General features: G+C 54.6%; 9 protein-coding genes across 9 annotated transcripts; 2 read left to right on the top strand and 7 right to left on the bottom strand.

Moving 5' to 3' along the window:
* Positions 1-62: 62 nt before the first annotated feature.
* BO86DRAFT_392341 (C2H2 finger domain transcription factor) lies at positions 63-2,607 on the bottom strand (the record flags this gene model as incomplete). The annotated part of the gene is made up of 2 exons (XM_025672787.1): positions 1,910-2,607; positions 63-1,862 (listed from the first exon to the last, which is right to left on the bottom strand). Exons 1-2 carry the CDS (start codon positions 2,523-2,525, stop codon positions 64-66), a joined length of 2,415 nt encoding a protein of 804 aa, XP_025523662.1. The 5' UTR covers positions 2,526-2,607.
* A 198-nt stretch (positions 2,608-2,805) lies between these two features.
* BO86DRAFT_412852 (MFS general substrate transporter) lies at positions 2,806-4,883 on the bottom strand (the record flags this gene model as incomplete). The annotated part of the gene is made up of 8 exons (XM_025674689.1): positions 4,507-4,883; positions 4,421-4,461; positions 4,345-4,371; positions 4,132-4,297; positions 4,000-4,084; positions 3,491-3,947; positions 3,047-3,438; positions 2,806-3,001 (listed from the first exon to the last, which is right to left on the bottom strand). Exons 1-8 carry the CDS (start codon positions 4,613-4,615, stop codon positions 2,806-2,808), a joined length of 1,473 nt encoding a protein of 490 aa, XP_025523661.1. The 5' UTR covers positions 4,616-4,883.
* A 107-nt stretch (positions 4,884-4,990) lies between these two features.
* On the top strand, positions 4,991-8,583 carry BO86DRAFT_450775 (Clavaminate synthase-like protein; the record flags this gene model as incomplete). Its single annotated transcript, XM_025676820.1, has 10 exons — positions 4,991-5,246; positions 5,308-5,786; positions 5,841-6,143; positions 6,684-6,805; positions 6,865-6,916; positions 6,962-7,278; positions 7,343-7,489; positions 7,546-7,907; positions 7,974-8,261; positions 8,351-8,583. The coding sequence occupies exons 1-10, from the start codon at positions 5,024-5,026 to the stop codon at positions 8,581-8,583; spliced, it is 2,526 nt and encodes an 841-aa protein (XP_025523660.1). The 5' UTR covers positions 4,991-5,023.
* Positions 8,584-10,312: 1,729 nt separating this feature from the next.
* On the bottom strand, positions 10,313-11,493 carry BO86DRAFT_422115 (uncharacterized protein; the record flags this gene model as incomplete). The annotated part of the gene is made up of 3 exons (XM_025675321.1): positions 10,313-10,736; positions 10,784-11,181; positions 11,242-11,493. 3 exons carry the CDS (start codon positions 11,491-11,493, stop codon positions 10,313-10,315), a joined length of 1,074 nt encoding a protein of 357 aa, XP_025523659.1.
* Positions 11,494-12,204: 711 nt separating this feature from the next.
* BO86DRAFT_346592 (endonuclease/exonuclease/phosphatase family protein) lies at positions 12,205-14,483 on the bottom strand (the record flags this gene model as incomplete). Its single annotated transcript, XM_025669253.1, has 4 exons — positions 13,522-14,483; positions 13,099-13,464; positions 12,600-13,045; positions 12,205-12,531 (listed from the first exon to the last, which is right to left on the bottom strand). The coding sequence occupies exons 1-4, from the start codon at positions 14,186-14,188 to the stop codon at positions 12,205-12,207; spliced, it is 1,806 nt and encodes a 601-aa protein (XP_025523658.1). The 5' UTR covers positions 14,189-14,483.
* BO86DRAFT_392338 (glutamine--tRNA ligase) lies at positions 14,475-16,985 on the bottom strand. Its single transcript, XM_025672786.1, has 6 exons — positions 16,560-16,985; positions 16,503-16,510; positions 16,378-16,451; positions 15,948-16,321; positions 14,922-15,899; positions 14,475-14,869 (listed from the first exon to the last, which is right to left on the bottom strand). Exons 1-6 carry the CDS (start codon positions 16,929-16,931, stop codon positions 14,789-14,791), a joined length of 1,887 nt encoding a protein of 628 aa, XP_025523657.1. The 5' UTR covers positions 16,932-16,985; the 3' UTR covers positions 14,475-14,788.
* Positions 16,986-17,419: 434 nt separating this feature from the next.
* BO86DRAFT_450771 (uncharacterized protein) lies at positions 17,420-19,926 on the bottom strand. The gene is made up of 5 exons (XM_025676819.1): positions 19,697-19,926; positions 19,518-19,642; positions 18,695-19,466; positions 17,861-18,624; positions 17,420-17,785 (listed from the first exon to the last, which is right to left on the bottom strand). Exons 1-5 carry the CDS (start codon positions 19,802-19,804, stop codon positions 17,530-17,532), a joined length of 2,025 nt encoding a protein of 674 aa, XP_025523656.1. The 5' UTR covers positions 19,805-19,926; the 3' UTR covers positions 17,420-17,529.
* A 1,196-nt stretch (positions 19,927-21,122) lies between these two features.
* BO86DRAFT_322309 (alpha-galactosidase A precursor) lies at positions 21,123-21,953 on the top strand (the record flags this gene model as incomplete). The annotated part of the gene is made up of 1 exon (XM_025668384.1): positions 21,123-21,953. One exon carries the CDS (start codon positions 21,123-21,125, stop codon positions 21,951-21,953), a length of 831 nt encoding a protein of 276 aa, XP_025523655.1.
* A 158-nt stretch (positions 21,954-22,111) lies between these two features.
* Positions 22,112-23,089, bottom strand: BO86DRAFT_392336 (NAD-dependent epimerase/dehydratase family protein). The gene has a single exon (XM_025672785.1). The coding sequence runs from the start codon at positions 23,046-23,048 to the stop codon at positions 22,119-22,121; it is 930 nt and encodes a 309-aa protein (XP_025523654.1). The 5' UTR covers positions 23,049-23,089; the 3' UTR covers positions 22,112-22,118.
* Positions 23,090-23,103: the final 14 nt, after the last annotated feature.

Here is a 23,103-nt window from a genome sequence, read left to right as displayed (position 1 = left end):
TTGACTAGCATGGGCACGTTAGCTTCATTGATGGGTTGAACTGATAGGCAATTGATAGCTAAGTCATCCCTCCACCAACCCTGTCAGCACCTTCATCGCCTCATGCACCACCGTCCAGCGAACTGTGGCCAATTGCTGCGCCATTGACCGAATCAACCCACGCATATCATACTGATACCGAGGCCCCTCATTTACTCTCTCTCCGGTCAAAGACACCAGCAGACTTGCCAGATCGATACTCACGCGCTGCCCTCCCAGCTCGTGCACTCCTCCTCCATGCACAGCCCAACAGGCCAACGTTCCGAGGTACAAACACCACGGAAAATGAAACGCGTCCATAGCCTCCCAATTGCCCTGACGGCCGGAAACAGCCTCCCGAACCATCCACGCGGCTTGTTTTGCCGCTTGCATCGCTGAGTCCGAACGCACCCAGTGGCCCAACGCCCGGGCCGACCGGTCGCGATCAGTCTGCGTGACCGTCCGACCAAGAATACTGGTCGCGCCCGCTCCGATCTGGAGATCCAGAACTTCCGCTTGAAGAGCCAGTTGCGCTGCGCGATACAGCACCAGCGCCGCGCTATGAAAGACTCCCGCGCCGTCCGACGACCCGAGTGGACTATCGCCCAGCTTCATCGCCAGCCCGTCCGCATCAAAATCTGCCTTCCATAACTCGTACGAACGGCCCATGCGACGGGTCCAGCTTCCCACGCGATCCGGATCCTCGCCGCGCAGGGTCGTTTGATCCCGACGCTTGAGATCTGCCGACACGGACATCAGGCCGTGCAGAACCACCAGTCGCGCCAGCGGGTTCAATTGTCGCGGTCGCGGAACCGCTGCAGGCGTGATATAGCCTTTCAAGACGGTCAGAAACAAGGGCTCGGAATCAGGGCTCGAGGCAAAGCTTCTCGCCCAGGCTTCTGCGGTCGGAGCGTTCCAGAGCGCTGACGCGCAAGGTAAAGCGGCGCGGATTTCGAAAGCGGACATGCAGAGTGATTGCGAGAAGAGCACCGCGTGCTGCACGTCCCACATAAAGCAATGCATGGCCAGCCGCTTCCGCTGCTCGGCCTCCATGGCTTGGTGCCAGCTACTTGCGAGGTCCTCGTCGGATAACGCGGGGGACGCGGTCGAGCGGATCGTACAGCAGGTGCTGCGTCGAATGAGCTTGATCAGCACACAATGGAAGAGCTGCGCTCGTTCGCGTTGCTTGGGACCCGCCCGCATCTTGCCAAAGCAGTCGATCAGCAACATCGCTTGCAGAATCCACAAAGGTGGTTGAGGTGAGAAATCGAGATGGCAGAAGAGCTGAGGTCGCAAGAAGTCATGAATTCCCACGGCCAGCTGGTGAGCCTCGCGGCTGCTGTAGGTGGCGCCCATGGAGAGGACCGCGCCCAGGAGAATGGGGTCCACGGTGTTTGGATCGAAGGTGGGCGCATGAATGAGTGGATAGGTCGCATTGAACCGCGTGAAGAAGAGATCGCAGTACTGCTGGAGCGCTGACAGAGAGAGAAGGGCTGAATCGAGGGGCGTAGGCTTGCCATCCAATCCTGACGGCGGATTCCGAGCCACCAAATCGAGCAGACCCTGACTGGCTTCTTCTGAGAGACATGGAAGGTGAGGTGCTGGAGGATTGTCTGTGTTTGTGTCCAGTCCGCACAGCCAATCAAGGGAGGTATCCGGGCTGCGCTCGACAAACGAGGCTGCCTGCAGCAGGACAGCCGATGGATCAGGGTCCGGAACAGTCCAGGCCAGCAGATCCGGTTCTAACGGTATATCGAGGGGAGGGAAGGCGTCGTCCAAAGAAGCCACATCAAACAGCCAGTTGTAGTTGTTCGTCGCGGCAAACGGCATGTTGAAGTCGGTCGCTATCTGACCTTAGTATTGGCTTGCAAGGCAGCAAAGAACGTCTTACCTGTATCGAGATTGAAGAAGTCCTCGATCGAGCCTTGTTCGAAGCTCCAGGATCCATCGGCTGCGTCAAATTGCCCAGGTATAGGCTCAACGTATGGCTCGAAGGGTCCATTCGGAAGCATGGGCGCTAGAAGTGGATCTGTATCATCCAAGGACAGCGTCGTCGGATCACTTGTCGAGCGAGGGGGGGATACTGGCGCCCCAGGGATATGGTCCGACCCGTGAGAGCTGGTAACGGATAACGCGCACGAGGAGGCCGGTGAGAACTCCATCGAAGCGACTGACTCCGAAGCAGAGCACTCGGGCATGTTGTTTCGTGGAGCGCTGGCTCGGGACTGTCGCTTCGGCGGTCGGACAACGATATTACCATTATCAGCCCGGCGCGTCCTCTTGCGCGTCTCCAGCACTCCCAACCCGGGGCCTCCAGCTTCTTCATCTCGCTTGGCATGGCGTAGGAGATGGCGACTGAGAAGATCGGGACGGTGAAAATGTACCGAGCAGCGCTCACAGACGTAGCCCTGACGGGCTTGCTCGTGGTTCAAAGCATGGCGTCGCAGATGTTCAGCACGCGTGAAACTTTTGCCGCACTCGGGCCAGTGGCAGACGTGGGACTTCATGAGGGGCCATTATCAGCCGGAAGAAAAACAGACACAAAGGTCGCGTAGCCAGATCGCCGCCCTCCCTCCAACTCTGAGAAGATTTAAATACCTAGCGAGGTCGGATGCATGGGTGCATGCATGCACGATGGCGCATTGATAAGCGGGGAAGAGAGGGGGTGGCGCTACGCGAATGACAGCCAGCGGATCCTCCCCTCTTATCAGCATAGATACGGAGTCAGGGTTTGATATCAGGTCGATAAGCAAATTCACTGGTCTACTTTATCAATCTATTGACGGACTATAGAAAATAGCGCCATTCTGGACTCCGCTCCCCTTCGGCCAAGTGCCGAGTCTCCACGGCCTCTGCTCGCCGTCGCACGCCTTGGCTTCGGTCTCGTCGCCGATTCTCAAGCCTGAAATACACGCTTAACGCCGTTATCACCACGATGGCCACCCCGTTACAGCAACACGTCGCCACGAGAGTAGGGATATATCTATCACGATTAGCTTGGTACTGCTGAGGGTGTCAAGGAACCTACTTAGGGGCATATTCCGTGCGGAAAGTTGCTGCGCTCAGCACTCCGGCCAAATTTCCCAACCCGACCAGGAAGCCTGTATTGGCCGCGCGGGAGCTTTCGTGCACGTTATTGTTGTTGTGCCAGGCATGAACCAGACACGAGGGGATGTAGGCTCCCGCTGCCATCAGGAAACAGGCAAAGTACGCCACAGCTTTGTTATTCAGCACGTCAATGGTTGCCAGGATGATCATCCCGATCAGCGACAGGACCAACGAGAAGACCGTGTGGAATCCTCGCTCGCGAAAGTAGTCCGATGACCATGCGACGCAAAGCAGCACGACTGCACCTACAAGACTCGGCGCAACAGTCCAGAGGTTGGTTTTGACGGTCGAATAACCAAGACGTCCGACGATCTGGACGGTCAGCGTCATTCCTCGAGCTCATGAGCCTGCGGTTGCGGCTTACCAGGGGGAAGAAATTCATGGCTGTCGCATAAGCTACTGGATATGTGAAGCAGACCACACACCAGACCAGGAACTTCCAGTCGGAGAACATCTGAAACGCAGTCTTGAGATTCAGCCCTGTTTCAACCTCAGCCGAGGTGTCGCGGAGGATTCGGGCTGTTGCGGCTGCTCGTTCTCGCTCCGACAAGAACCAGGCTTTTTGCGGTCCGTCGGGCAGACAGAAGAACGAGACAATGCCGGTCAAGAAAGTCATGCTGCCTTCGATGATGAACAGCCACTGCCATCCTTTGACGGCAGGGTCGTTGATCTGAAACACCCCGAACGAGATGAGTCCACTGAAAGCCGAAGCAAGGACGGCAAAGCACTGTATGATAGCCAGACGGAAGCCCATCTGGTCGCGGGTGTAGAACAGAGTTAGGTAGAAGGCTGCACCGGCGAAGAAGCCTGCTTCAAAGACACTGAGACAATCAGCACAGCACCTGGACCTGTATGTTTGGGCCGGTCGCTTACCCCAAGATCATCCGCACGGCGATCATGCTGCCGAAGCTCTTGACTGCACATTGGCACAGAGCTAGGATTCCCCATACGACGGTCACTGTCTGGGTCAGCTTTGATCCGGATCGTGCCAATGACTGAACCTACTGAATGACAGCGTGATGCGACCGGAGTAACGCTTGAGGAGGAGATTCCATGGCAGGTCGAAAAGTCCAAAGGGGATGTAGAAGAGGAGCACGAGCAGCGAATAGTCATTGCCCTTGAGATGAATATCCTCGTCGAGTCCGTCGGTTTTCGCATTGGCCAGGTTGCTCTGCTACGGTTAACATCTGCCCTATTCAACATTGGGGTTAATCTTACCCGATCCATGCAATCGAAGAAATACATCTATCAAGTTCAGTGTCTAGCAGTCTGGTATGATGGTCCGCATACTCACTAAACAGAGCAGGGGAAGCACGAATATGTCCACCTTCCGCACTGCGACCGGTTAGGGCTGGTCTCGCAGCGCAGCGATCGACATACCAACTGATCTCTCGGCTTCGTGGTCAATGTAGACCTCATTCTGGCCGGTCTTCATCTCGGACTCTGATGGCAGAGGCGCACCTTTCTTGGGCTTGTCGATGGATGACATGATGCTGGCAATGGGAGTTACACCACGCCCCCTTGCGATGGCTGGGACGAGGCGGCGAGGTGATATATCCAATAGTGGTATCTCCCTTGCATCTGTGGTGTAACCCACCCTGCCTATCGATATTCTTCTTGATAACCGACTAATCCCATTTCGACTTTCCCCGCATCCATGTTATCAGTCTTATCGCAGACGGTGGTCTGGCCTGTTTGTTCCCCATTCTTCGCATCCCCCACTCTTGTCCGCTGCTGAACTGCTCGCTCCAAACCCCTCGGTATTCGTTCCGACTATCCTCCACGATAGTGACCCCCTCAATGAGCGATAAAGCCCGCGATAAAGGATATATTCACTGGACAATGGCAATCAACCCCTCACCCATCCAAGCTCGTGTTTCCCAGCTCAGTCAGCAAGATGTCTCCCAGCGCCCCTCCAATCCTTGATTTCTCCGTGTTCTACGGCGGCGATAGTGCTGCAAAGGCACAGCTCGTCGATCAGATTCGCGAATGCTGTCTGTACAATGGCTTCTTCCAGATCACGGGCCACCGCGTACCGCGCGAGCTCCAGCAGCGCGTCATGAGCTGCACGAAACGATTCTTCGATCTTCCTCTCGAGGAGAAGGTTTTGGTTGACAAGAGTACGTGCGCCCAGTTTTCCACCGCTTGTTTCTTTCCCGCGCTAATGCACAGTTGCGGTAGATCATAACACTTGGAACCGTGGCTACGAGTTGCTCCGATCGCAGATGCTCGAAGTCGGCACCGGGCCCGAGTTGAAAGAGGGATACTACGTGGGCGAGGAGATTCCCGAGGACCATCCCTATTTCGTGCAGAAGAAGCTGAACAGCGGCCCCAACCAGTGGCCGCCTACGGTCCCCGACAAGGAGGAGTTCGAGCGCACGACCATGGAATACTACCACGCGGTGTTCGATCTGGCCAAGGACGTGCTGGGCGCGTTGGCGCTGACGCTCAACGTGTCGGAAGACTACTTCGACCCATTGACCGACGGAGCGGTCGCCACGATGCGATACCTGCATTACCCGGCCCAGCCGAAGGATGCGGACGAGAAGCTGAACCGGGGCATTGGCGCACACACCGACTTTGGTTGTATTACATTACTGCTGCAAGACGAGGTTGACGGGCTGCAAGTTCTGGACGCGCCGACCGGCGAATGGCTCGATGTAAGTCACTGTCCTGGGCCTTGCCAGGGTTTTAGAGGATACTAACGGAAAAAGGTCGAGCCCGTGCCCGGCGCCTATGTCGTCAACCTGGGCAACCTGTTCATGCGCATGGCCAACGACCGATACAAATCGAACATCCACCGGGTGATCAACAAGTCCGGCAAGGAGCGCTACAGCATCCCGTTCTTCTTCAGCGGGAACCCGGATTACCTGTGCGAGTGTCTGCCCAACTGCCGGCAGCCGGGCGAGGACCCCAAGTACCCGCCGATCACGGTCGAGGAGATGGTGACGGCGTCGTACAAGGAGAGTTACGGGCGGGCGGAGAGGTACAAGCAGGAGATGAAGGCGAAGATGGAGGTGATGGCGCCGGTGGCGGCTGTTGGGGCGTAGTTCGCTGCCTAGCTTGAGTTGTACATATGAGCCTTTATCAAATCTTCTAGGTCAACCCATGTCATTTACGGTACTCTTCCAACCAAGTTTCTACTGCGTTATTCTCGCCACACCTCGAGACGCCTGCATCCCATCTTGCCAATCAGATGGAGGATGGGACCATAAAAGGACGTGCTATACTGCCTTCAGAAGTGGAGGCTTGATATCAACCCCCCACCCTTGGGCGTCGATAAGATCCCCGTGGCTGTTGCTGCGTAATGCGGAGGTGGTCCATGCACCGCCAGCCCTAACTCAGCGGGTATAGTATTTGAGAGAGTAGAGAGCAGTCGTTGATGATATGTGATCAACATGGTCGTCCATCCCGAGAAGTCTGAAGACAGCACCATGGACGACGTCCAACGAACCCTTCTCGAGAGCGAGAGCCAAAGCATCAAGCCGGAGAAAGAGACCGCAGACGTGATCCGAGAGACTCGCCATGAGACTGACAACCACAGCCTTGAGGGCGAGACGAAAGGCGTGATCTTCGACGACCCGGACGTGCAGCAGTTCTACGGCACGTCCACAACGGAAGCATACCGGCTCAAGTCGGAACTGGTCGGGCGATGCATGGAGGAGATCGGGATGGGGCGGTACGCTGCCTCCCTGTTCATCTGTTCATCGTCAGACGACACGAGACTAACGTGCACAGCTTCCAATGGAAACTCTTCGTGGTCACGGGGTTTGGATGGATCGTGGATAATGTACGTCCCCCTCGAGTACAGCTCCTTCATGCACTGACAAGTCAGTTCGCATCCCAAGGCATCAGCGCCGTGCAACCGCCCATCGAACTCGAATTCCCCGGCATCGTGCAGGTCAGCTATAGCTCGGTCGCCTACTACTTCGGCCTGATCCTGGGAGCGTCTTTCTGGGGCATTTCCAGCGATCTGATCGGCCGCAAGCCCGCGTTCAACTGCACGTTGCTCATCGCGGGAATCTTCCTGTGTGGTGCAGCGGGGACGATGAACTTCGTGGGGTTCAGCGCGATGTGGGCGATGGTGGGCACGGCGGCCGGGGGGAATGTGCCGGTGGATAGTATGATCTTTCTGGAGTTTGTGCCGGGGAGGTGAGTTTTTCGATCATTGATTGTGGTGCAAAGTGTGCTGTGCTGTGCTGTGCTGACAGGACAGTCACCAATGGCTGCTGACTGCGCTCTCTGCGTGGTGGAATCTGGGCCAGCTGATTGTCTCGCTGGTGGCGTGGGTGTTTCTGGCCAACTTCAGCTGTGCGGCGGATTCGACGCCGGAGACGTGTCGTCGGGGGGATAATATGGGCTGGTGAGCTCTTCCTCGGCATAGGAAGACAGGATGATGCTAACGCAGTACCAATGCAGGAGATACACACTCATAACCCTGGGCAGCCTCTCGCTGGCCTTCACCCTCATCCGCACCTTCGTGTTCAAACTCCCCGAGACCCCGCGATACCTCCTCTCCAAGGGCCGCGACCAAGCCGCCGTGGACGCCGTCAACCACGTCGCGAAGGAGAACGGCAAACCGCCGCCGTTGACCCTGAGCATGCTGCAGGACATCGACGCCCGACTCGGCATACCAACCACGACGTCGGCCGCCCTCTCGACGACCGAAATCCTCCGGGAGAACATGAAAGACTTCAAGGGGGAACACTACCGCGCCCTCTTCGCCACCAAGTTGCTGAGCAGACACACCGTGATCATCTGGGGAATCTGGCTGACCATCGGTTCGTGCACCCTTACCGTCCAGTCCACCCCCTCCCCCAACTATATTAACCCGAGAATAAATGCAGGAATCGCCTACCCGCTCTACTTCAACTTCCTGCCCTCCTACCTAGCCACGAAATTCGCCTCCTCGGCCTCGCTAACAACCACCTACCGCAACTACTGCATCGAATCCGCCGTCGGCGTCGTCGGCCCCCTGTCCGCGGCATACCTGGTCACCACGATCTTCGGCCGCAGATGGATGATGGGCCTCTCGTCCGTCGTCACGGGGGTGTTCCTGTTCGCCTACGTGGGCGTCAGCAACCCGACGTCCTCGTTGGCGTTCGCGTGCGTCACGGGCATGTTGGGGAATTTTGGTGCGGTCCCTCCTTTCGTGCTTGGCCCAGCAGAGCTCAGCCCTACCTCCTCCATCACGTGTAACACTCCTGCTAATGAACCACGGCAGAATACGCAATCATGTACGCCTTCACCCCGGAATCCTTCCCCGCGCCTCACCGCGGCACCGGCACCGGCACGGCGGCGAGCCTGCTGCGCTTCGGCGGGCTGTGCGCGAGTCTCATCGCCTCGCAGACGGGGTTCACCCCGGCCCCGATCTATGCGTCGGCGGCGCTGTGGGTGGTCGTTGGGGTGGTGTGTTTGGGGTTGCCGTTTGAGACGGCGGGGCATGGCTCGATTTAGTGCTTGTCTTACTTATGGATAGGGGGGGATAGGGGGGGCTTGGAGAGCGGGATTGGGTGAGGGAAAGGGGCTCGGGGCCCGGGTTATCCGGGGAAGGGTTAGGGGTAAGATGCTGAGTTTGTTGCGGATTGTGTATTGTAATGGGAGTTTTATGCACGAGCGAGAATGGTTATTCGATAGTATGCACTTTTTGTTTGACCTCGGCTGTTTGATGAGACCTGCATCGTGCTGCCTGAGGTGTCCAAGTGTGACGAAGGCTTATTGGCTGAGTCTTTTGCTATATTTAGGTAGTGGTTTGGTTGGCTTCCCCATGTGTGGTCACGTGATGTGGGCTCTACTTGCTAATAGGAGAAGTATGCAGTACACAGTGCCATCTTGGAAGGAAGGCTCTCACCACAGCTTTGCTCTGGCTGTGGATTGGGGTCGGGAATGAGGTTGATGTTGCTGGGGAGCTGAAAGGAAGGGGGATCCGGGGGTTCTCCCCCGGGACGGTATATTGTAGTACTCAGGCCTGAGGTTACTGGGAAGTTGAAAGGAGGAGGTGTTCTCCCGGTTTGCATTCAGTATATGGATACTTGCTTCGGGATCAAATGTTCTGCATGGTCTTTGGAAATGTGCAACATACAGTGAAATACATGTGGCAGAAGATGGTTGCATTTCTTAATAGATTGACTATCCAATATGGTCACATGAGCCTAACAGCAAAAGTGCTTAGAAAGTTGTTTAAGGAGTACTTGAGATATGTTCACAAAGTACTTCAAGGATAATGTCTAAAAAGCGCTTGAACATCTTGGTTGAAATAGTGCTTGAGAAGGTGTAAGTATGGGCCTTGTTGGTACACTGGGCCCGCTGAGGGTGTTTCGACAAACCCTGGCCAGCGGGCGTCATCCGCAGACAGGCCGTGGTTATGACTTATGCTCGAATTCTGATACTCACTATCAAGCATGGACGCAGCTGTGGACACATCGGGTGGAAAAAGAGGTGCATGAAGAATGTCGAAATTTTCTTTTCGCGTTCCCCTTTCGGCAACTTCAGCTGCCGATCGCCCACAACCCCATTCGCGCGCTGATCGCTTTTCCCACGTCGGATGCTCAACTCTAGCTTCGATCCAAGGGCAGGTGTCCACTTCGTTCAGTAGCTCATGCCGATCGCATCTTATCTGATCTATACACCGTGGGAAATTGAAGATGTCTGGTCGCAGCTTATTTTCGGATATTGAGTTGGGGTGTGGGACGGCATAAAGCACGGATAGACAAAGTAAACATTATATTCTATATAGTCATGTCATCGATGCGACCGGAGGCAGTCGATCGGGGTATAGTTTATTGTGGTGTTGTTGACCTTGGGGGGTTACACCGGCCGTGGGATGTGGTAGCTGATGCGCTGGGTGAGATGGTTGCAGAAATTGCTAGTCCTCGACCAACAACTTTCGCACTGTCCTCATACTCGCCCATGGGTCCATTGCTCCGACTGCGAGATCTCTCGAACATTCGCCAAGGCCCCAGTTGAGCGGTCTTTTGCTGCTGCAGTGTCTAATGACACGGCGTGGTCCCGACCAGTCGCTTCATGCGTGGTTGGCGGGTTGCCCATGACCATTCTGAGAATAATCTCCTCATAGATCTCAGTAATGGGTGACTGTCCTATATGGCTCGACCGAGCAGGACTAGATTGCGGTCCTTGCTGTGCGTGTGTTCACGGCCCTCCGACCTCCGACTTCGTCTCGTCTGGCCTAAACAGTCGTCACATGGACCTCCCGCTTCACGCTAATCTGCGGCATGTATGTCTGCTTCGGCAATATCGGAACCTGGTCCAGCCCTGTGGAAGAATACCGATCATTACCCGCTTCGACGGTGAAAAAGGTGGTGCCGTACAAACGATCTTCCAAGGGGATGCGGTCCGAGTCCTGCCGCTGGCTCGACTGCAGCGGCATCGACTTGCTGCGCTTGCCGCGCGAGGAGCTGGGCCAGGTGTTCTGGTAGGTTGACGGGCGGAACTTGCGCAGCAGGGGGCGGAGGGTGGCCATACTGCCGGCGAAGATCCCCAGGCCGGTCTCGATGTTCGACCAGATGGCGACCGGGGTGGTTTCGTACAGGAAGTCGGTCTTGAGGAGCGTCGGGATGTACGGGATGCGGACAATGACAGCGACGGATGCCCTGGTTGGAATTAGCAGGTGTCTGACAAACGGAACCGGATTTCATACACGCAGGCCATGCTGAGCAGGCCAGCCACCGCAATCTTCACATCACTTTGCATCTTCAGCTTCCGAACCAGAAGGATAGGCAGAACCGCGATCGTCATGTCGAACACAGCCGACGTTGCACTGAAGGCATAGAGCGCATCCATCGCAACGTGTGTGGATATGCAAGTGCCCTTGCCGACCTCCTCAGTGCTAAGACGAAGGTACCAAAAGGCCATCGGCTTGCATTGTGTGAGGAGGATTACGAAGAACGCAAACCCAGCAGCGACGACAAGGCCGACGACGACCCCGATGACGATTCGGTGAACTCGGTGGATGGTGATGCGTAGAATGAAGATGGATACGGAGATTTTGCACAAGATGGAGCCAATCGCGTAGCCGATGTCGCAATAGAACCAATACTAGAGCAACTCAGTCAGCATCGAGTATCCTGCGTGGTGCGTTTTTCACAGACGACATACCTTCATGGCGGTCACTCGATGGTGGTTATCCAGTTGGTCGAGGTGTTTGCCCGTCCCCCAAAGACTACCACCAATCATACATGCGGAGAAAAAGACATAGAAGATGTAGGCCAAAACCATAATTCCATCGTCCCAGCCAAAAGCCTTGACGATCCGAAAGCGCACATAGCATCGTAGGACGGTCGTGATGGTTGCCAGGGCCAGGAAGACCGCGGCAACCGCACGCACGGCTAAGCTGCGATCTTCGGCCATGGTGGTGAGCAGGGGTGAGAATTCCAGAATCCCAGACTGCCGCGCTGGGCCGGGGAAGACATTTTCTTTATCATCTCAAACACGGCGTGGCCGAAATGACGTTCGCTTCGGGGCAGAGATCAAAAAAAGTGCCTGGCTTCCGTCTCGAAAGGCTTGAACCATGGAAAACGGGCGTTACAGACCCTCTCCCCTCACCAGTGGTCGCGACACTGAGACCCACTGTCCCATCGGCCGAAGCAGGCCCTCTAACCGCTGATTGGTTTGCCGGCTACAGACGGACTGATTCAAGATTGACTATCGATCGGGATTCCATGCTTGCAGTGGAGCCTTCGCGTGCCCGAGCGCTCGGGTAGAAAAATTTCCCTCCATCCAAAACTCCAGCGCACCACCCAGGCAAACCGCGGCCCAGGCCCGCCCACGTGGAAAGGTTTGTTGTGGCCCTCGCTACCAGAATCCTGCCATGCTTCGGATCCTCTCCTTCCAGATGGTTTGTCGCATTCGCAGAGTCGCAACCCCAGCCGATGCTTGTCCCGGGAATCATCTACCAGGCCCATCTCGGCAATAATTGGCGTGAACGCTGGTGATTACAGCTGAGAATGCACGGATCTTATCACGTAACAGTTAGATTAGTGGAGATGAGAACACGAGAGAATGCGATCTAGCCGTCCTTGATTTCGCTAGTCCGCTAGTATATTGGTAGGCTGTCGCCATTTATTGGCAAACGTTCATTTGGGCTACTGTCGCATCATGATCGGAACTCTGGTCTGCGGTTGAGACCCAGGTGTTCACGTGGACATGTTCCACCTTTGCGCCTGTGGCCAGTGCCGAACTGATAAACATGTGATCCAGCTGCTCACTGTTCTGGTCATATAGGTAGGTGTATCGCTCCGTTGCCGCAAGGCCAGCGACTTCATCGATCTCCTGCAGGCCCACCTCTGTGAACACGTCGAAAATGTCCGTGAACGAATACTCATTGTAATCTCCGGCCACAATGACTCTAGCGTCGGCCACCTCCGCGAAAAGAGAGCTCACAAAGTCCTAGTTGCACCAAGATGATTAGTGTCAACTAGCTTCGGGGGGAACATGGCAATTTCACCGAGACTTACCGCAATCACACTAAGCTGCGAAGCTCGCTTCTCCACAGCACCGTTGACAGGTGGCCGGAGGTCGCCTTCCAGAGACGTGCTGCCGTACTTGGAGGACAGGTGCACGTTGATGGTGTAGAACGTGTTCCTCCCATCCGCCCTCTCCCACTGCGCCACCAGGGGCTTCCGACTCGCATCCCAGGCCTCGTTTGTGGGATCAATCAACCCCGGGTTGTAGCTCAACGTGCCTCCGGATTTAACAGTCGTGCCCGTCGTGCTGGTGCCTGGGTTAGCGTCGCGCAGCCGCACGACCTCAGGATTGTACAGGTAAGCGCATCGGATATTGCCACCACTTTCGCCGCCGTTGGTGCCGTCGACCGGATCGATGTCAAAGAATTCATACTGAACACCGCCCTGCTCCGCGATCGAGCTGACCAACGTTGAGAGTGTCACATTGGCCGATACCACTGAGCAAGAATGAGCGCCAGGATTTCATCCAAGCGAGATAGGGAGCACATACCACCGTCATTTGTCGAACCATCATTATCCTGAATCTCTTGGAGAAAGACGATATCTGGGCTTTGCAGCTGATTTGCGATATGGCCAGCGACGCCAGGGAGCGTCGATGAGTCCGGCCCCAGGTTGTCCACATTGTAATCGCCAAAGGTGATTTTGCATTTTTTGTTCGAGACCAACGACGTCTTGGGTGCTTCGGTCGCGTTCGAGGCTGTTACGGACAACGCGGTCGACGGTAGTAGGGCGTAATAGCCGTACGCTTGAGTGATGATTCCAGTGATATCCCCGAGTGTATCTCCCAACTTGACATCGGTCGGGTTCTTGCTTCCATCAAGAGGCGAGCCGATGAAGAGTGCTTCGGGGTTAGAGTCTAACGACACACGAGTCAGTGATAAAAGCTCTTGATGAAGGGCTCGGAGCAACCTACCATTAGCAGTCATCGTCAACCCTCCACGTTCATTCTTCCCCGATACCGCCCAATCCCCGATGACCCAAGTATCGCCGTACGAATTGGCCTTCGAGATGGCTGTCAGTCCCGACAAGCTAACAAACTCTGCACTGAGACTCTGCCAGAAGTCCATCCCGTAAGCGGTGGTATCCAAGACCGGATTGGCCGTCGAGAGCTGGCTGCTGTTTCCTGGCAGGCTGAACGGGTCCCCGTTGTCGAGCGATGTGAACTGCTCTGTGGGAGGGCTCCGTCCCTTCCCACCGATCACAATGGGAGTCACCGTGTTGCCGCTTGAGACCACCGTGATGTCGGTCGCGGACTCGATCTCGGTCAGGTAGACATAGCTTGACGTGGACCGATACTCGGTGACCTTGCCGCTAAGGGTGACGATGTCTCCCACGGTGACGCTCTTGGTCACGCTGCTTCCATAGACATAGACTGAGTTCGAGGTCTTGTCGTCAGAGTCGGGACTGGTGGAGCGCAGGTAGAACCCAGAGGAACCTTTGGCAGTCACCAGACCCTCCAGACCAGTGACCTGAGTACCGGCATATGGAGAGATGTACCGGTCCCCAGTGATCTCGTTGATGGTGACTGCGAGCGCCGTCTGCACGAGCAATGCGACCGTGGAAAGTGGGGGAGTTCGCATCTTGTGGAATGGCGGTCTTGGTGTGTGCTTCGTTGATCTGAGTTCTAGATAGCAGCCCTCACGGTGGTTTAAATGTGCTTCCAGAGAAGCAGTGTCTCATGATGGCAGATGAGAGGGGAAGTGCTTGTGGTTGCGAAAGTGAGAGTTGGACCAGTGAGGGGAAATGATAACACCCACGTTCCCCTTGAGCAATGCTGCAGCTAAGAGGGCAAGGGACTCGGGACGATGTTACCTCACTCGGGAGCCGGCGGAATTGTGAGATTAAGAATGTATAGCACAGGCTGATATAACTCCCTGCCAATTCATTTATAACTTCATTTATGACTATCTAAATCCTGCATGGTACCTTATCAACAACACCTTGGCACTCCTCAACTCTGCATAAGAATCATCACGCTAAAAACACACCATTCTACAGACCAAGCTTCTCACCCAGTCATGCGCCCACATTTCTGCAGGGTGACAACTAGCGCCGAACTACCCATGCAGGTACTATAGACGGCTATCAGGGTCATGCAGTTCCGTAATCTTGCACCTGAAGAACATCGGGCAGCGCCGCTTCCGCATGTCTATCACATTCTCAAGCATGCTTCCCAGCATCTAGTTGCGCCCAACATCCTGCTTCAGAGACACGATGCGGTTCAGCACGACGCGGTCTTCCGTGGAATCCGAATCGACAGCCTAGGATAAAATTAGCGAAAAATAATCCAGCAATCATGAAAGAGTCACTCACGAAGTAGGCCACACGCATGCCCTGGAAACGGACACTCTCCGGTCCACTCTTGCCCTTCTCCTTCTCGCCGGCAGCCTCCGGCCAAGGAGCCCTCCGACGGACCTCATCGAAGCCCGCCTCAATCAGAGCATCCTTGTAGATGGTCTCACTGTTGGGGTTGATATCGTTCAAGAAGCCACCCTCGGCAGCGCCGGGGTCCTCCGACTTGAAGAGCGGGTCGTGGATACGGACCTCCACCTTGCGCGAGTTATCTGGGACCCACTGAATGTAGGTCTTGGGCTTGCCGCCCTCCTTATCCCAAACAGCCCGAATCTCAGTGACCTTACCTTCAGCGTCCTTGGTGAAGGTGGTGGCCTTGACGGGGTAGGGTGCGCGCCAGAGACCGACGCTCTTGCCGGGGGCCAGACGGAAGTAGCCCTTGGCATCCTCCTCGCGGAAATCGGACCGATCGATGTAGATCGTCTTGGTCAGGCGAATCTCGTGAGTGCCCATAGCAGGGTTCTTGGGAGAGAAAGGAATATCGCAGTTGAGCTGGCCATCCTCAACCGTCTCAAAGTCCTCAATGACCACTGGAACAGGGTCGACCACAAGCATCAACCGGGGAACACGGCTCTCGAGGTATGTCCGAACCGTCTGCTCGAAGCGCGAGATCTTGATCAGACTGAGAGCAGTCGTCACACCGAGTTCGTTGATGAAGGAGAGGATCGCCTCAGGGGGCACACCACGGCGGCGCAGAGCAATCAGCGTGTACAGGCGAGGATCATCCCAGCCGCGGACGTATCCGTCGTCCACCAGCTTCTTCAGCTTACGTTTCGACATGACGGTACCACTGACATTGAGGCGACCGTATTCGCGCTGCATGGGCTCGTAGACGCCCAGGGTGCTGTTCAGCCACTCGTAGGAAGTGCGGGAAAGCTGGAACTCGGTCGTGCACAGACTGTGCGTAATGTTCTCAAAGCTATCACACAGACAGTGTGCCTAGTGCAGTGTTAGCAAGCATCAACAAGCATGCTAGACCTTACATACGAAATCGTAGGTGGGGTAAATGCACCACTCGTTCTTGGTGCGGAAGTGCTCCTGCTTGAGAATGCGGTATGCGGCCAGATCCCACATCTGAGGGTTGGGGTCCTCAATATCCTGAAGCATGCGCAAGAAAGCGGTCTGGGGCTCGTATTTGCCAGCCTTCATATCCCGGAACTTCTGGAGGTTTGTCTCGACATCCTGCTCGGCGTGCTTGCAGCGGTATCTGGGGCCGTGGTTCTCTCCTCCACGCTGGAGCTTAATCTCGGTGTCGCTGCAGTGGCAAACGTAGGCTCTGCCCATGGTAATCAACTTCTCAGCCTGGTCGTAGAGCTTCTGGAAGTTGTCGCTCGAGTGGGTGATAGCGGCGGGCTTGAAGCCTGTGAATCGACCCTGTCAGCACACACAATTCACCACCTCAATGCGCGCCTCATACCTAGCCACTGAATGATCTCCTCAATAGCCACAAAGTATTTCTCCTCCTCAGCCTCCGGGTTGGTATCATCAAATCTAATCATTAGTCGCGTTGCTCACTCGAGTCGGGCACGACGGGAGGAATACCTAAGAATCTTCGCAATCGTTAGCAGCATCCCCATTCCAATCCAAAATCGAACATACCGTCTTTCCACCATAATGTCTAGCGAAACCAAAGTTGACAGCGATCGCCTTCGCGTGACCCAGGTGCAGGTATCCATTGGGCTCCGGGGGAAAGCGCGTCAACGGCACAACAGACCGCTCCTTGTAGACCGCGGCCAGGAAGCCCTGCTTGAACATGGCATCCGGGTCGATCTGCTCCTCCTCGGGCTTGGGGGCGGCCGCAGGCTTGGAGGTGGCCGCGGCCTGCTTGGGAGCAGCGGCCGCGTTGGCCGCCTTCGCCGCCTTTTTGGCACGCTTCTGCAACCGCTTCTTCAGCTCTCCCTTGGAGACCATCTCGCCGGTCTCTTCATCGAGCTGAAGCTTGGCCGTCGCTTCAACGACAGCGTCCGTCATGATGGCGATTGGTATGGAGGGATCGAGGAGAAAGGTCGCGTGGTGACGATGCTGAATGACAAAAGATTGGACTTATCGGCGGGGTGGAGGGGAAACTTTCCCGTGCGCGGCTTATGTCATCCGTCGGGTGCAGATCACGTGGTAGCGTCCGATAAGCGCCCAATGAATCTTCTTATCATTATGGTTGTCGACCTCGACAGCGTTAAGTGTTGATTACTGTTTAGTCGTTACTTAGCGTGAGTAAATGACGTCGATGTGAGTGTTTGAAACACTCTTGCTAGTAGCACAATCAAGTGTCGATGAGTACTTGCGTGGTTTTCGACATTGTACCAACCCAGACACAGCCATCGTGACTCATTTCGGGTGATTCATTATATATCGGCGTTCCATTGGCGTCGGCACTTTAGTCCCGTCTATATGACTCAATACTTGTATAGATCCTAGGCAAAGTCTACCAGAGCGACCTTGATCTTGACTCTTTTGCTATGAAATAAACCATTGAGTCATCTAAGCGCAATTGACTGGCTAAAGCGTGTCACCGTATGGGTATCTATCGTATGTCCAAATCATCAATATGTACAAGGCAAGAACGTAACTTTTATCTTGGCGACACACTATGTCGGGCTTTACGGATAGCGCAATTTCCCAAGCGTGTGAGTTCGGCCACGAAGTCTGCCACCATTGTCATATGTGCCGCTTCGTTGTCTTTCAGGCGTTGTAGACGAAAGCCCTTGATGAGGTCGGGGACTGAGCCAAGAAGTTTAAGGTCTTCCTCCGCACGCGGGTCGAGTGGGAATAGCAGGATGTTGCAAAATATTGTGAGAATAGCAGACATAGGGTAAAAAGTGATCATCCTGTCGATGGTCAGTGTAAAGAGTCAATTGACGGTTGCGAGTATAGTATATGGGAAGCAAGACAAAGGAACTCACCAGAATGCCTCAGGGAATATTGAATCGATAGTTGGACGCAGAAACAACAAGGTGGAGCGACTTGCTTCTACCGCAAGTAGCATGCTCGTGTTTATTCCCTCCATGACCCCAGTGTCGGTATTTGCCCAGGATTGACAGCGGCCCGTCGCTCGATGAATCGTCACCATCAGATAGTGGTATTCCAGCCGAGAGACTATAGCTTGCATGCGAAGAAAGGGATTCTCATGACTTTCGAAGGAATGCCCTAAGGATGGGCGGAATTTGGGCGGAACGTCCATGCGCCAACGCTCCAGCTCGTCGTCGAGCTCCCGAATGTCCTGCAACAGCTGGGCATCGGATTTGAGCAGGGACTTGGAGGAGTACAGTGCCCGGTATGCCTTTGACTTGATCACAGTCATTCTTAGGTCGACCGGAGAGTGAGGGATACCTATGTAATCAAAGATGGATCTGTCGGCACCTTCGTCTTCGAGATATTGTATCTGCATGTAATTGGCGGGAAGAGAGAGGTTGCAGTGTTCGTCATCGATGATCGGCGGCTGACCCGATCGGAGACAGATTTCCTTGTCATGGCTATAGCAAAGCCAGAACAGGTTCCGCAGCTGTTTGTGATAACGCCAAACTCGATCCTCGACATCGTGTGGTGACGGGGGAGCCGGTCGCTCGTTGGGCAAAAGCTGGGCTCCTAAAGAAAACATGACGCGGCAACCCATGGCGTGACATTGATTGGCAGCTTGAAGTTGACCAGAGAAGACTCGATTCATGGTCTTGACGTGTCAGTGTGCTTTGTAATCTTTATTCGGGAGATTCCAAACCGCACAGGAAGTGTAAACTGACCAGCATTAACATTGTTTGAAAGGTAGACAGGCTGACGTTGTTCATGATTTGAGGCAAAAGGTTCTGTGCTTTGACCGCATAGATGTCCGCGTCCACCGCAGGGAGGTTATCTTGAGGCCGGAGGATCATTGACATAAGTGCTAGGAATGTCATCACACACGTTTTGGCGCTAATCATTTCCACCGGTGGAGGCCCGGAGCATGATGAATAGGCGAGGTCGACAGTCTCTTTGAATAGTAAGGAGTCAATAAGAGGAAAAATGAATCGGATGAAAGAAGAAAAGTACTGCTGGACATATTGATCTACGACGGATCGCTCCGGAAGATCTGGGACACCCGTATAGCCATGCAGTGTCTGTGAGAAGGAAGTGGGGGGCTGTGGTGTCAGTCGTTGAGGCTGGGAGGGCCGAAGGGTGTTGAATCTCTGGTCTTCGCCGGTACGTGACTGCACCCATTCTTGACCGTCAAGCGAGAGGCTTGGAATACCATTGTACGAGTTTAAGTCGCCCACATAGTGACCTGCGAAGTGTATCTTGCCGAAGCACAGACCACTGTTGGAACGAGGCATGTAGTCGCTGGCTGAGGGACCATTGGCCGACGTCTGTGGGGGGCCGAAACAAGCGGCCGGGTCCGATGGCCAGGACCCTTGGGAGATCAGCGAGGTACAATTACGTTGGTGCTCATTGGTCGGCATAGATCGCACCAGAAGCTGCTCCAGCTTCAATACCCGGTCCTCGAGGTCTTCCCCGGGTGGAGGCTGCTGTCGGGGCGGGCTAGCAGGATGTTAGACGACTTGGAAATGATCCGCATCGCACGATACATACTGAGTCATGGGGTTCGGCTCATTGGTGGCTCTCTTGCGCTTACTACCCCCTATGGGCCTATTGAAAGTGCAGTCCAGATCATGGTGGCGGCACCAGTTGCATGGGATGGATGGATCACACTGGATCTGAAGAGCGGTCAGGCAGGTTACCCAAGTAGCAGCAAGAGGATGGATATTTACTTTTCTCCGGTGACACGAGTCACAGGCCCGGGCCGTGCGGCGCAAAGGGGGCGCCGAGGGGGCACGCTCACCACCATCCGAGGATGGAGTGGAGGTGGACATCTGCATGAACTTATGAGGGCTCAAGGGTCTGTCTGGAACAACAAGGGACCAATTGAGATCAACGGAAAACGTCCGGAGCCATACCAAGCTCGGGGATAAAGGGGTAGGATGAATAGGATGGCCGAGAGATTGAGTGGGATGCAGACTCGGTGTGCGAGTGTGAGAGGTCCGAGGCAGAAACAGGCCCGCCAGCGGCCCGCTGACTCATGCCGCTGACTCAGCTACCAGCGCAGCCCAGCACCAATCATCGCTAAATCCGAGCATCCACTGTCGAGGCGGAGACCTTCCCATACTCAAGGTGGAAATTAGACCCGCGTTATCCAAGTAAACCGATGGTGGAGCTTAAACCAGATTTGGCACTTCATAGCCATGGTTTGCGCTAGGCCCTTGACGTCCGGACCTGTTCTTCAGGACAAAGTGGTCCCTGCATCAAGCGTAGACATTCCTTAAGCTGGTCGACCAACACACGGATATGGAAAGTATGCATGCCAGGTGGTGCTTAGGACCACATGAAGAATCGAGCCAAGACAATCAAAGGTGCACTTGCAGACTGTACCAACATGCAAAAGAGCAAATAGCTCTTAGCATCAAAGAAATTTCGAGTCTTTCTGGCAGCCACAAGTGTGCTCAACGTAATACTGGGTGCACATTTTGACTGACTGTATCTCAGTTAGACTTGAGAGCAAGTTGCTTTCTTGAAGAGGTAATACTTACTTTTTGGGTTCAGATGGATGGATCCTTGAGACTTGACAAAGGCTTCCGGATCTACAGGACTGTATTTGGATTCATTAGTGACCACAGATCATCAGCGTTGGCTTTCTCGGACTTACTTTGAATATCTTGGATAGATTAGAATCTAGTAGGTCAAAGAAGCTTTTTTGGGCAGTTTGCGATGTAGCTAGGTTGGGTGGGATGAAGAAGAGATGGAATAGATGTTTGGGTGGATAAATGAGCTTGTGGGTGTTGATGATCAGGCCAGGGGTTGAGTTGTAGAGGAAGGCATTTAACACAGAAGTAACAGAGAAAAGGTCAGGTCAAAGGTTCAGATTTATTCATATGATCCGAGTAAGAGACCCACAACTCTTTTTTTCTCACACTCACTAGAACACATGTGTTACAACTTCTCACAGCTTCTCGTTGACGCTGCCTATCCTACCACTGCCTAACTTTCACTAGCCAACATCAGTCTTGAGAATTCGACAGCAAGACTCAAAAAGTCTTGTCTTGGGCGGTGATAAGACAACTTGAAGGTATGAGATATCACAACAACCACCGGTTGAAGCTAATAAAACTTTGAATAGTTAGGAAAGTGCCCAGTGCAAAAATGAGTAACTCCCCAGAGATCAAGTTACTCAACAACTACTGCGACAAGAAGACCGAAAGTTACTTCCGTCTTCTGGTTGATGGCAAGCAGATCAAATACCTCACTGTCGAGCCGGGCACGTACAAGAATGCTGAGATGTGCTTTCCTCCAACTCTGTACACCGTACTTCCCAGGTTTCCTGCTGGAAATTGGAACGATGGTGTTGTGGCCAAAGACGAAGAGGGTCGCCCCTACTTTACATGCATCAACCTGACTGAGTTTCCCGGCGTCGAGAACACCTGGCATGAAACCTTCATCGACTATATGGACGTTAAGCTGGATGAACGTTTGCATGGTGAAACTCATGAAGCCAAATGCCCACAGTTTGACGAAACAGTAATTGCCAAGTATAAGCCCTGGCACTTTTACATGCATTTCATGGAGAACGAGACTACAGTCTATCAGCAGCTAGACGGCCGTGGCATCGGGCCTCGGTTCCTTGGCCATTTGACTGAGCATGATCGTGTCATTGGTTTTCTGATTGAACGAATTCCCGATGCACGCCACGCTGGACCTGAGGATATTGACCTCTGCAGGGAAACATTATCTAAGCTACATGCTTTGGGCCTTCGGCACGGAGATACAAACCGACACAACTTTCTCATCAGCGATGGAAAGGCTATCCTGATCGATTTCGAATTCACCGAGGAGTGTGACGATGAAGACACGCTCCAACAGGAGATGAATGGCTTGCCCGCTTGCCTTGCAGATCCTTCACATGTAGGAGGTCGTGGTTCTACAGAAATCTTTTATGGGACTTATGAAGAGATGATGGATCCAGACTGTTTCTAGGAGACATGTGAACTTCGTCGTGGATTATCCTGACTGTGGACTTTTGCTTTCTCCGCTGGTTTCCCTTTCCATGGGTGACCTGATCACTGTGCGTCTCTCTACTTGTCCACTCTTTATGATGCTTCAAGATAACTCTTTAGTTACTTAGTCCATATCTACAGGCAGTCATCTAAAGATATCTACATACTTCTGATACTCATCCTGCCACCGCACGCGCTGCACAAATCCCAACACCTCCCTCAGCTTCCTATTCGACACGGGTGCCTCTCTGCCCACAAACTCCCTCGCAACCGGCACCCCAGGACAGACCCTTGCCAAAAACGCCTTCGTCGATTCCTCAAAATTTGTCATCTCATCATTGACCGCATTGAACACTTGAAACCCCAGCCTATCCACAACCAACCCCCTCTCCACCATTTCCCCAAGATCCCTTGCATCCGTATACGCCCAACCATGCACCTTCCACTCCTCCGGCCGCTCCACATACCCCCGGAACTTCTCCTGGAACTCCTCCGGACTCACCACCGCCCCAAACCGATACACATAGATGTCAGTGCCGGGAAACCGCCTCGCAAACCCAGCAGCAGTCTGCTCCCCACACACCTTCGAGATGGCGTAGGCATCCATCGGCTGCGCGGGGACGGACTCGTCCACAGGGAAGGAAGCGTAATCGACATCGCCCTCGGCGAACGCCACCCCATAGACACAGATGGACGACGCCAGGAGGATCTTGCGGATGCCCATATGACAGGCGGCCTCAAGGACGTTGTAGAAGGCCAGCACGTTTCCGCGATACGTCTCGTTGTCGGGGACGATCATGTTGCGCGCGTAACCGGCGAGGTGGATCACTGCGAGAGGGATCTGGTGGAGCGGTTCGCGGAAGGGCTCGGTCAGCGCGAAGTGCGAGTGGAAGGCACTGTGGACTTGGCCGGTGTCAGTGAGGTCGACGCGAATGGTGTGCACCCGGGCGGCGAGCGGGTCGGGCAGCGGGTGCAGGTCTAGGTTCAGGATCGTGTAGTTCTGGCTGAGGAGGTGGGCGATGATGAACTGGCCGGCTTTGCCGGAGCCGCCCGTTATGATGATGCGTTTGGACATGGTGGTTTGGGTTGCTATGCTGCGATGGTTGAGGACTTGAGGTGCCAGTGGACTA

Source organism: Aspergillus japonicus (genome assembly GCF_003184785.1).
Source record: "Aspergillus japonicus CBS 114.51 unplaced genomic scaffold BO86scaffold_68, whole genome shotgun sequence".
NCBI classification, from domain to species: domain Eukaryota; kingdom Fungi; phylum Ascomycota; class Eurotiomycetes; order Eurotiales; family Aspergillaceae; genus Aspergillus; species Aspergillus japonicus.
The sequence above is the reverse complement of the archived record's forward strand: the minus strand, read 5'-3'. Positions and strand labels throughout refer to the sequence as shown.

Excerpts from the sequence above, each read along its gene's own strand:
- BO86DRAFT_392338 (XM_025672786.1), bottom strand. The coding sequence starts at position 16,931 with ATGACGGACGCTGTCGTTGAAGCGACGGCCAAGCTTCAGCTCGATGAA. Across the intron at positions 16,322-16,377 it reads GGAGATCATTCAGTGGCTAG|GCTTCAAGCCCGCCGCTATC; the intron begins GTATGAGGCGCG and ends GTCGATTCACAG. Across the intron at positions 15,900-15,947 it reads TTTACCCCACCTACGATTTC|GCACACTGTCTGTGTGATAG; the intron begins GTATGTAAGGTC and ends ACACTGCACTAG.
- BO86DRAFT_450771 (XM_025676819.1), bottom strand. The coding sequence starts at position 19,804 with ATGCAGATGTCCACCTCCACTCCATCCTCGGATGGTGGTGAGCGTGCC. Across the intron at positions 19,467-19,517 it reads GAGCCGAACCCCATGACTCA|CCCGCCCCGACAGCAGCCTC; the intron begins GTATGTATCGTG and ends ACATCCTGCTAG. Across the intron at positions 17,786-17,860 it reads ATATTCCCTGAGGCATTCTG|GATGATCACTTTTTACCCTA; the intron begins GTGAGTTCCTTT and ends GACCATCGACAG.
- BO86DRAFT_392336 (XM_025672785.1), bottom strand. The coding sequence starts at position 23,048 with ATGTCCAAACGCATCATCATAACGGGCGGCTCCGGCAAAGCCGGCCAG.